This window comes from Equus quagga, chromosome 8 (genome assembly GCF_021613505.1).
Source record: "Equus quagga isolate Etosha38 chromosome 8, UCLA_HA_Equagga_1.0, whole genome shotgun sequence".
Taxonomy (NCBI): domain Eukaryota; kingdom Metazoa; phylum Chordata; class Mammalia; order Perissodactyla; family Equidae; genus Equus; species Equus quagga.
Genome location: NC_060274.1, coordinates 60,711,308 through 60,723,525, shown reverse-complemented (window position 1 = coordinate 60,723,525; position 12,218 = coordinate 60,711,308). Strand labels below are relative to the sequence as shown.

At 34.8% G+C, this 12,218-nt stretch overlaps 1 protein-coding gene across 11 annotated transcripts in view; it reads right to left on the bottom strand.

Moving 5' to 3' along the window:
* AKAP9 (A-kinase anchoring protein 9) overlaps window positions 1–12,218 on the bottom strand; it is a 159,818-nt gene that overhangs the window by 18,468 nt on the left and 129,132 nt on the right. For 9 of the 11 annotated variants that reach the window (XM_046669146.1, XM_046669137.1, XM_046669139.1 and 6 more), the window contains 9 exons: window positions 11,107–11,259; window positions 10,564–10,743; window positions 8,863–9,936; window positions 7,573–7,713; window positions 6,565–7,062; window positions 6,074–6,137; window positions 5,863–5,984; window positions 5,108–5,299; window positions 4,655–4,843 (listed from right to left, as the gene is read on the bottom strand). In XM_046669146.1, the coding sequence (XP_046525102.1) occupies window positions 4,655–4,843; window positions 5,108–5,299; window positions 5,863–5,984; window positions 6,074–6,137; window positions 6,565–7,062; window positions 7,573–7,713; window positions 8,863–9,936; window positions 10,564–10,743; window positions 11,107–11,259 (2,613 nt within the window). The remainder of the gene's footprint in view (window positions 1–4,654; window positions 4,844–5,107; window positions 5,300–5,862; window positions 5,985–6,073; window positions 6,138–6,564; window positions 7,063–7,572; window positions 7,714–8,862; window positions 9,937–10,563; window positions 10,744–11,106; window positions 11,260–12,218) is intronic. The other 2 variants (XM_046669144.1, XM_046669148.1) reach the window with 2 other exon arrangements.

The window sequence follows — 12,218 nt, the reverse complement described above, 5'->3', positions numbered from 1 at the left end:
CATTTTACATTCCTTTCAGCAATGTATGAGATGCAATTTCTCTGTATCCTCATCAGCACTTTGTGCTGTCACTAATTTTTATTTTGGCCATTTTGAGAGATGTGTAGTGCCCTCAATTTGTTTATGTCCAATATTTCCCTATGAGTAGATTTTGGTTATGCATTTAACAGAAGTACCACAAAAGTGATGTTACAACCTTTATATCAGGAAGTACTCAATGTCAGCATGTTCCCTTACTGGTGATATCAACTCTGATCACTTGGTTAAGCAGGGTTTCTCTACTATAAAGTTATTACTTTTCCTTTTGTAATTAAAAAGGATTTTCTGGAGACTTACTTTGAGACTATGTAAATACACTTTCCTGATCAAACTTTTTCATACTAACTTTAGCACCCATTGCTGATTATTGCTTGGGTCGATTATTACCATAGTGTTTAATGAATTAGTGATTTACTAATTCTATCATTTCTTCTACACACTGGTTGGCATTCTACTGTAAGAAAGAATTTTTATTCATTTATTTATATTAGTATGAATTTATGAATTCTTATTTTACTCTTTGGTTTATAATCTGTCACTATCTTACTTAATTTGATGTTCAAATTGTCCTAAATTTGGCTAGTTGGAATTCCTTCAGGCTGTGTTCTGTGACCTTTTGACATGTCTTCTTCGTTCTTTGAACAATTCCTTATTTGTCAGCAAAACAAGATATTCCAGGTTCATCTTGTACTTCCTTGTTCCAGCCCCGGAATGTGCCATTTCTCCAAGGAGTCTTATTTACTTTTAATGGAGAATGTAGTGAAAAGTCAAGATCTTGGTGCTAAGTGCTACAAGAAGATTTTTAACTACTGATTTGATTCCTTTACTAGTTATAGGTCTTTTCAGGGTATTTCTTCCTGAATGAATTTTGATAAATAATATTTTTCCAGAAAGTCTATCCATTTCACCCAAGTTTTTAATTTACATAAAATTATTCATAATATTCTATTTTTATATCTCAACTATATATTTAGTTATGATCCCACTTTCATTCCCTTTTTTTTTTTTTTTTTGCTGAGGAAGATTCACCCTGAGCTAACATCTGTTGTCAATCTTCCTCTTTTTGCTTGAGGAAGATTGTCCTTGAGCCAACATCTGTGCTAACCTTCCTCTATTTTGTATGTGGGATGCTGCCACAGCATGGCTTGATGAATGGTGTGTAGGTCCACGCCTAGGATCTGAATCTGTGAACCTCAGGCCACTGAAGTGGAGCATGCGAACCCAACCACTATGCCTTTGGGCCAGCACCAGCTGTCATGTTTTTTATGGAGAAAATACAGGTGTTAGATGAGCACTGCTTAGGCATGAGTTAGAGAGCTATTGGCCATGAGTTCAAGATTAATGAATCAACAATATTTAATAAATAAGGTGTCAATCAGAAACACACATAAAACAAGGTCATCTATTGATTGGTTGACAAAAATGTTGTGACTAGGGGCTCACAGGAACCTACCCATGTATTGCCCCTAGTAGCAATGACTCAGCATTTAAAGCAACTTTAGAGACTCTAACTATTACATATAATGAGAATTGACTTTTATCTTATTCCTTCTAGTTTCTTTGGGATTATTCCATTGCTCTTTTAACTTCCTAAATGGGATGATTAGCTCATTAATATTCAGTCTTTTTAATTTTCTAATACAAGATAAAACATTTAAGGTAATAAATTTTTATGCAAGTTTTTATGCAAGTATCCAAGAAAAAATGACCATACATCAAAACAAGACATGCTGAGAGTTATAAGTGACTAGAATGCAAAAGTGGAAAATAAAGAAGAATCAAACATCATCGGAAAATTTGGACTAGGGGTCGGAAACGAAGCATGGTAGTTGCTCGAGAATTTCTGCGAAGCCAACAATCTGTCTGTCATAAATACACGCTTCAAGCAACGAAACAGACGACTGTATACATGAACATCACCAGATGGCCAATATAAAAGTCAAATAGACTATGTAATTGGAAGTAGGAGATGGAGAAGCTGTATTCTCCCTGCCAAAACAAGACCAGGTGCGGAATGTGGTACTGATATCACAGTAAAGTTGAAGAAGGGCACTAAAAGAATTGCAGTGCCAAAATATAACATAAACAACATTCCCGATGAATTTAAAGTCCATATGAAAAACAGATTTGCACTGTTAAACCTAATTGACCAAGAAGCAGAAGAACCATGGACTGAAACTAAAAATATTAAGAAGGAAGGCAAAAAGACAATGCCTGAAGTAAAAAGAAAAGCAAAATCGAGATGGATGACAGAAGAAACACCAAAACTTGTTAAGGACAGGTGAGAAGCAAAAGTAAAAGGTGACAAAAGCAGGATTAGAATCCTGAATGCAGCTTTTCAGCGACTGTCACCTAGAGATAAAGAGAACTCCTAAAATGGCCAATGCAAAGAGACAGAAGAGAACAACAGAAAAGGAAGAAGGGGTCTCTTCCATAAGATCCAAGAAATCAAAGGGAAATTTAAACCTAGATTAGGAATGCTGAACGACCAACAGGGAAGCCAACTATCTGTTCAGGAGAAAACGAACGGAAAGTGGAAACAGTAAACTGAAGATCTAGACAGAAGAGATGAAAGGATGACAGATTCCTTTGAAGCAGATTCCTATGAGGAAGAACCAGTAATCCTAGAAAGTGAAGTGGATGCTGCCCTGAAAGCAGTGGGAAGAAATAGGTCACCAGGGGTAGATGGAATATCAATAGAATTAATTCAAGCCACAGAGACTGAATCTGTCAAAATCCTAACACGAATATACCAACAAAAATGGAAAACAAAACAAAGGCCTATAGACTGGAAACGCTCACTATATATCCCAATCCCCAAGAAAGGAAATGCCAGGGAGTGCAGTGACTATAGGACCATTGCTCTAACTTCCCATGCAAGAAAAGTGATGCTCAGGGTGCTGCAACAAAGGTTCTTGCCTTATATGGAGCAAGAAATGCCTAATGTTCAAGCTGAATTTCGAAAACGGAAAAATACGTGAGATCTAATTGTGATGATTCATTGGCTACTGGAGTGCTCCTAAGAATTTCAGAAGGTTAATCTATGTTTTATAGACTACAGTAAAGCCTTTGACTGCGTGGATCATGAAAAGCTATGGGCTGCTCTATAAGAAATGGGCATGCCTCAGCACTTGATTGTCCTGATGAGTAACCTGTATTGAGAAGCCACTGTCAGGACAGAATGTGGAGAGAAAGAATGGTTTCCTATAGGCTAAGGTGTCAGACAAGGGTACATTTTATCTCCCTATCTATCTAAGCTGTATGCAGAAGATGTCATATGAAAAACAGGGCTGGGGGCCAGCCCAGTGATGTAGTGGTTAAGTTCACATGCTCTGTTTTGGCGGCCCGAGGTTCACTCGTTTGGATTCTGGGTGCGGACCTACACACTGCTCATCAAGCCATGCCGTGGTGGCATCCCACATAGAAAAACTAGAAGGACATACAACTAGGATATACAACTATGTACTGGGACTTTGGGGAGAGGAAAAAAAAAAAAAGATTGGCAATAGATGTTAGCTCAGGGCCAATATTCTTCACCAAAAAGCATACCTTTAAAAAAACGGAATACCAACAGGAAATTCTAGATCTGCTAGAAGGATGTGGCAGGTCTAAGACTGGTCTTGGATAGTCTTTAAAAACAAAACGAAAAAAGAAAAACTGGGCTAGACTCAGATGAAGGAGTGAAAATTGGTAGAAGAAATATCAACAATCTAAGATATGCAGATGACACCATACTATTGCCAGAAAGTAGCAAGGACTTGAAACAACTTCTGACAAAAACAAAGTACCAAAGTAGGACTGCATTTGAACATAAAAAAGACAAAAATTATGACTAAGAAGAATTACAAAACTTTAAAGTAGACAATGAAGACACCGAAATTCTTAAAGATTTTGTTTACCTTGGTTCAGTTATCAATTTAAATGGAGACTGTAGTCAAGAAATCAAGAGAAGACAGAAACTTGGAGAGGCAGCACTGAAAGAACTAGGAAAGATCATCAAGTGTAAGGAAGAGACTAAGGCCAAGAGCATCCACATCCTTGTATTCCCAATTACTATGCACAGGTGCGAAGGCTGGACAGGGAAGAAGGCTGATAGGAAAAAAATCTGACTCATTTGAAACATGGTGTTGGAGGAGGGCTCTACAGATACACTGGACTGCCAGAAAGACGAACGAGTGGGTCCTAGAGCAAATCAAGCCTGAACTATTGCTTGAGGCAAAAATGGTAAAACTGAGGCTGTCCTACTTTGGGCACATCGTGAGAAGGCAGGATTCAAGGGAAAAGACAATAATTCTGGGAAAAGTAGAAGGCAGCAGGAAAAGAGGAAGAGCAAATGCGAGATGGACTGGCTGCATAAAGGAATCCATAGGCACGAGTCTATGGAAGCTGAGTAGGGCTGCTGAGGACAGGACGTTGTGAACATCATTCATTCATAGGGTCACCAGGAGTTGGAGCCGACTTGACAGCACTTAAGAACAAATAATTTTTCTTCTAAATATTCTTGGTGGCTGTGTTAAAATTTTAACCTTCAGACTTACTCTAGTCAATAACTCTCTAATTATTATTAAAAAGCATTCTTTGTTCTAGTGTATTGTTTAAAATTTCATTTTTATACCTGTTCTTGTATTCTCTTTTCCAAACAGTTTAATAATCCAACTGCATCTCTGGTACCTAGAGCTGTTAGCTCAGTCTGAAATGCGGCTATTAAAACACTGCGCTCCTTTAAGAAAACTTGCTGAAGGGCAAGCAGAAGTTCACCTCGCCAGTCTGAGAAGCTCTTGTGAGGTTGAGAACTATCAAACACCTAGCAGAGTATAAAAAACAAAAGTTAGTTTTCAAATAAGCATGTTTTAAAAACATTCTAAAAAGGATATTAATCCACTAACCAAAATAAATACTAAAAGTTTAAGAGCATATAAATTTATTTTCAAGTGTGTTTTGGGGTATTCAAACAACATATAGTAATTCACGTAAAAAAGCACCATAAAAGATAATTTAAGTTGTTGAGTGCCTTATTATCGATAAAAATAATATAAAACTATTTAGATGCATAATATTCTTTGAGTACCTCGGCTTCTCTTTGTTCTTGCATTTTGGTAATTAAATCCTTAAGAGATGAGATCGTACTGAGGTAAGCTCTTCTCTCTTCTAGCCAAAATTCTGAAACTTGCTGAACAGAATGGTCCTCTCCATCACTGTAGGGAGACTCAGTGAGAGAGAGTACCTGCATGCCTTCATTATGGACAGCTCTCAGTAATCCCTAGAAACCAAAACCCCAAAGCCAGAATTATAACAACTTCTTCAGAGATTGCAAAGTCTTGCTTCAGACTACATTTGAAGCAAGACAATTTATCTAGTTAGATCTATTCAGAAAAGCCACTGCAGACAGGAAACACAGCTCACCAATACTGAATGCCTTCTTCCTATGCTCTGTGACTTTGTGTGGCTCTTATCTCTAAGTTCCTTCTATTTATTTAATGTGTTGTTCTTGGATTTATCGATTAGCCACTAATTTGACCAAAAGAAATATGTAGGAGATAACTAACTTCTAGTCCTTGAGACTGCTTTAATAATTTTGGCAAATGAAAACATCAGGCATAAAAATTATTCTCAAAAGACCTTTATACAAATAACTATTAAATATATTGTAGTTTATCATCTGCAAAATATGGAAATACAAGTAAACAGCTTCCCAAAGTTCATTTTAGCTATACAATTCTCTCTTCAGAGTGGATCTTCCTATATAACTACTAATAAACTACTGTGTTCAATATAGAAACCACATTGGCTAAGTTTTACTAAAAGCTACCTGTATTTTAGTACCTTTATTTTCTTTGGAAATAAATCCGTTGAATTTTCACCTTCTTCTCCTTGGCCTTCTGATGCTGTGTCAAATCCCTGACTTTGTGTAAGATAAATTCCCTGACCCCAGTCTGATCCAGAATCTAAAATAAAGAAAACCAATGACTACTAAAAAGAAACAAACACTTTTTAAACAAGCACAATGAAAATTCCAGAAATTTATATAACTTACCACTGGAACATATTTCTCTAGTTTGGTAAGCATCAGAATGTATTAATTCAGGAACTGAGGATCCCTAATTAGAGAAAACAAAAAAACACATATCGTTTTTTGACTTAATAAAAATAGGGTCCAATGAATAGTAGTGTTCTTTTGCAACGCTGTCAAAAAAACAAAAACAAAAAAACCCTCAATCAAATCTATCACACCTTTCATAATAAATGAAACTATCCATGGTTTACAAGAAGTCTTTAATGTTTTTCTTCATGGATATTACTATAATAATAAGAGACATTCATGAATTAAGGAACGATAACATCAGGTTCCAAATCTGCACAGGAACTTTGTGCTAAGTTATTATCTGACTCTACATAATGGAAAGATTTAAAATTGTAATTTTACCATAAGGAAGAGATTGCCTCAAATTTCTTTTTCTTAAAAGCTGAGGATTTTGGAAAAAAAATCATAGAATGTTGAAAAAACATTATTAGGAAAACCAATACCTCTTTAGATCTCAGACATTGTATCACTGCCTTCAGGGCACCACATTCCTCTGTCAGTAACTGAACAGTAACATAGTGTTCCCTCTTCAAGGTTTCCGTTTCTGAAATATGTCTGGATTCCATATCCAAAATTTCAGCAGCATGTAGTTCCTGCATCTGCTCGATTTTTTCAGTAAACTGACTGATTATTTCAGTGACTTCTTCTGATGAACATTCATTCTGTAAATCAATTTGGATTCCTGCGTTTCTAACAAGAATTTGTGGAGTCTGATTGCTATTATTAACTTTGACAGTCCCCTCAGTCTGGGATGCAGAGCTTTTACCCACTTTAATAGGAAGTGGCTCTAATATGCGGACCTTTCTGTTTTCATGTTCATGTAAGACTGAGGTCTTATCTTCTTTTTCTGAGAAGTAGGATAATTTCTCTTCTGCCTCTGTCAGTTGATCTCTAACTTGGAGTAAATCTTTCTGGAGAAATGCTATATTTGTTTCTTTTACCTAAAACATAATGAATAGAACAGTAGAATATGCAGGTTTAAAATACTGAATGTAGAACTTAGGTAGAGGGAAAGTATAATTCATGGTAATGTGTTTATTTTTCTCAGAATAGTAATAATAAAAAAAATTTCAGAAACACCCAGTTTCCATATATATTTGTATATAGATTACCATATTGTCATAGATCACCACAGAAACGAAATCATTTCATCAGTCTGTACTTTGGGTTCTCATGGGATATACAGTTCTCATCTTTCTTTCTCCTCCTTTATTAACAGTCTGGACATTAAAGGCATCCTCCTAACAAAGATTCCAAGGAAAACCAAGCAAGAAGATGCTAGTAGACAAATTTATAATAATGGAACTTTCCATCAAGTTCACGAAAGACTTGATTTTTCTCTAGCTTTTAAGTTATGGATATGGGTTTGTTTTTACAGAAGAGAATATACTTGGAAATGAAATTAAGATTAGTAGAAATAAGTCCATTAGGAGTCATGTTACTTATCTTACCAAAAGCTCTTCTTGAAGCTTTTCTGCCTTCTCTCTGTACGTGGCAAGTTCTTCTTTGGTAGCTGCTGACTCAGCTCTAAGAGCCTCAAGTTGACCAAAAAATCCACTTTCTTCATTGGTATGAGTTAGCTTAGTAGTTGTCTGAATGGCAGTGGAAAACATAAGAAACACGTAATTTTCAAAAATTATGGCTGATTTCAAGGCACTTACATAGTCTAACGATGCTTTCTAGGAACGACTGCCTATAAGATAAAAGGAGTTGAAATGATACGTGTTTTTTCAACAAATAGGAAAACTTCTTCAGAACTATTATTTTATATTCTTGAGATAGTAAAAAAAAAAAAAGAATGGTTTTCTGGGAATAAAAGGTAAATCAGGTCATTAGTTTATATCCTAAAAATTTATGAATTATTAGTAAAAATATTTTTTGTAACCTTCAAAAAACTTTCATGTTTATATCACTTTCCTCAAAAGATAACCAGGTGTGCTAAGATATTTCTTAGAAGTTTTATATATATGGAAAGTCATATTACTATTTTAACATTACTACCATTTATGGGTCCAGTGAGCTAGGAGGAAAAAGCCTAGGTAAATGGAAAGAATTATTATCCTTTGTGAAATATATTAAATATTTATGGAATCCTGATATATCAGTTAATCTCCTGGTATTGAGATAAGACTGCACATTTACTATTCAAAATTGTAAATACATAAAGTGAGAATATGAAAATTAAAGTCCTCTCATATTTGTTCCATGCAAAGAAATACCTGCAATTTCAGATCCTTACACAACCGGACTTACAAAGGTGAAATACAAATTTTTTCCTAGAAAAGGATGAAATCTACCAAGTATAAAATTTGCAAAAGCTAATGACTCATCACTCATGCCTTCATTCAGCAGAATACTAATATATTTTGATATTTTCATTACTTAAAAGGGATGATCACATGACATGCATATTAGGGGGAAAGGAAAAAAAACCTACACAAGTTCTAGAGGACATCTGCTAAACTTCATCTTTCTAAGTTGCTTCTGACTGCACTACTTAATGAGTATGCTAGTGAAATAAATATCATGATTTGAAGACCACAAAATACAGTTTACATTGTTCTAGTAATAATAATAAGACTGAACAGAATAGAAGTATTTTTATAAAAACGTTTTATATATTAATCATGCGATGTAAGAACACTGTGTTTAATTCAGTAAATTAGCAATCAGCTTAAGCAACAAAGGAAACGAGAGTTTTTTAGGGTATTCAAATGAAAAAAAATCAAATACAAACTAACCCTGAGAACTTCAAAATCTCCTTGAGGGCTTCTTCTCCTTTCTTTCCCTCCCTGTTTTTTCTCATTGTCCTCCAATAACTTCTGTAATTCTAGTAGCTTCTTTTCTTTCTCCAAAGCATTGTTCTCTGCAATTTCTACTTGTTCTTTTTCTAAAATCAAACTAGCCTGCATTTCAACCACCTGGCTTTCTAATTCTGATATTCTCAAGGTTAATGCTAACACATTTGACTCCATCTCATTTTCTGCGAGTTGATTCAAATTCTGTATATGTGCTCTTTCGGGTTCTAATGAAATTGCTTGTTCGTCTTGACAGTATTTTGCATATTCCTTAACTGCTTCAAGTTGGACCTGACTCACAATAGCAGCAGCAACTTGTTCCTCAAGTAGATTCTGCAGGGTTACAATCTTCTTTTTAAGTATTTCTGTTTCAGACTGGCCTTTTTCTTGTACATCCTTTATTTGTTTATAACACTGGGTAAGTTCCAAGTCCTTTGCGCTAATAATGCTCTCAAGCTGTAGCACCTTTGTTTCCAAACTGCTTATGGAAACTTTGCTGTTTTCTTCAAAAGATTTGACGTAAGTCTGATTTACCAGGGGTTTAAGAGCATCATCAGGAAGGACTACTTCTAGCTCAGGTTTGTGTTTGCTCAGATCTATAGCCATGTCAATATTTTTTTCTGGTACAGTCTGGATTTTTTCCATATTTTCACGTTCTCTCTTTAAGCTGCATAATTCTTGTGTTAGCTGGTTCATTTTAAAATTGGTTTCTTTAAGTACATTTTTCGTAAAGGCCATTTCTTTATTAGTGGTTTCTACTCGCTGTTCCAAAGCCAGTTTTTCAGCTATTACCATATCCAACTGATGTTTTAAACTATCCGCTTCTTCTGGGAGAGAACTGGCATCCACTGATGTCTTCTGTTCAATATGTGCCAATTCCTGTTGAAGCTTCTCAATCACTTCATTGAGCTGCTCTATTTCTTCTTCTTTATTTTTCTTCCCACGCTCTTGATCACTCATTAAACATTCTATCTGGGTTTCAAGATTCCTTATTAGTTCATTTTTTTCTTCAATAACCTATTAGTTAACAAAAAAAGGTAACATACACAATAAATACACCGTTACATTTTAGGAATTTCATTTTATTTTAGGGCAGGATCTTAAAGTGCTGATCACACACACAAAAACAATACACTTCTCAGACATGCTACATTACTTTAACATAGACCAACAGCCCCATCATATCAAACAAGGACCTCATTCAGAACTGTGTTCGGAAAGTTTTGTTAAATATAAAATGATTTACACTTTTAGTAGCCGATTTCCTAGAAGTAAAACAGTCAATATGTTCCAATTGAAAAGGATGAAGTATTGAAATAAAAAGTCTATAGAAGATGATGTCCAAAGGTCATTATCTTACTTAACTCATACTAAATAGAAGAATTTGTAATAGATTTGGTTAAAATGACATGATGAAATCTGAGTCACCAGAAACTTCCTGAAAAACATCATAATTCTTTGATGATATTAGAAGGGGACAAAGATTAGCTTGTTAAGTCAATGTGTCTTAACAAATTAAAATTAATGGCTAAGAGAGAATTAAGGTTTGTTTTTTAAATTCAAAGAGAAACTGAAAAAATTACCATTTTGCCCTTTAAAATTCTAGCTTAATTTCATGTAACAATCAATTTTGAATTAGTGTACCTTGTTATCTGTTGCAATTTTAAGTTGATGCTGAAGTTTTGTAATTTGCTCATTCAATCGGTTAATTTCTACCTCTTTTTCCTGCATTATTTGAGCAAATTTCCCAAACAGTACATGTTGGTCCTGAGTAGAGACAGCATCAAATTCCTTTATGGCAAATCCCAGTTTCTTCATTTCATCCTAGGGACAAAAACAACCATCTCAGTTGTACAGATCATTACATGTGATTTTCCAAACATTCTTTCGATTAACTCTTACAAAAGATATAGTGCCAAAAACGTACAAATGAAAAAATTAGAGATATCATATAGTTATTGTATATCAATAATTCTTAAAATATTTTGATAAAAATTCTCAAAAAATTTTCATTTATGATGAATTCAAATGTTTATGTTGAGTTGAAAATACCATGCAAATCCATTTGCAGCTAACGTTCCCATGTTAAGTATTGTTTAGCAGCTGGATTTAGCAAATGATTAACAATGCTAAGGCTACACAGGATGAAAACTATGAATTATTTAAAAGTTTTTCTTAACTAATTACCTTAAATAATTTGTTTTCTTGTTCAAGTTCTTGTAGGCGGGTAGTAGATTCCTTTTTCTGTATTTCTAATTGCATATGTAGTTGCTGAACTTCTTCATTCTTATTTTCCAGTTCTTCTCTGAACTGCTCTAACTGCTCTTCTAAGTTTGTGATCTTTAGTACCAAAATTATCAAAAGGAAAGAGAAAAAAATTTATACAAATGTTTATTTGTTCAGAGAGAATGAAGAGTGCTGTGTTAGCTCTATGAAGCATGTATGCTTAAAACATGTGAGCCATGAGAATAACGGAAAGGGGTTTCTCTAAGCCAGGTGACCCTGTGTGGTTTCTAGACATGTTCAAACTGAACAGCCTTAAACCACTGTGCCCAAAGCAAAGAGGAGATCTTCAGAGAAAGGATATAAGCAGCCGTTTCCTACCTAAAATATCTTCTGATAAAGCAGAGAAGAGTCATGGGAAGAAGGGAAAGAATCCACATTTTAAATCTTAGTTTAGTTATTATCAAAAGGCTCAAAAAAGCTAGAGAATTAAATCAGTTATTTTAGCCACCAAGTGAGACTAGTTCAATTTAATCTATATATTAAGACTGAGTTAACCCAATGAAAGGTCTGGCTGCCATGTGCCTTGTTTAAGCAGAAGGATGGCGAGGCAGACACTAAAACCGTGAGATTCTTAGGTCTGAAATACAGAAGCTTAAGAGTTTACTAATACAATTTTAGGAGAAAATTACAGACTTCCTATATGCAGGACAATAGAAATTTAGCTCATTTCTATGCACAGATCATTAATGGTAAAGTAATTGTTCTTTGATGGTTAGAGACTGAAACCAATGACAAATATTAAAGGCTAGTTAGTATTTTAAAATTTAACTGGAACTTTGAGGACAGGAACAGCTCCCTGCTTTGTAGCTACTTAATAAACATTTAATGAACAGATTTCCAAATCTGTATTTACCACATGATCAAAATTGCTACATTAAAAGCAACCTAAGATGGAGGACCAGCATTTAGTGGCAGCTGGCTCAGACAGCAGCAGAGAAATCATTATTGTTCCTTAGAACTTGAAAGGGACCATATGCTGATTACATGCTGACATGTAATCAGAACCATGAGTC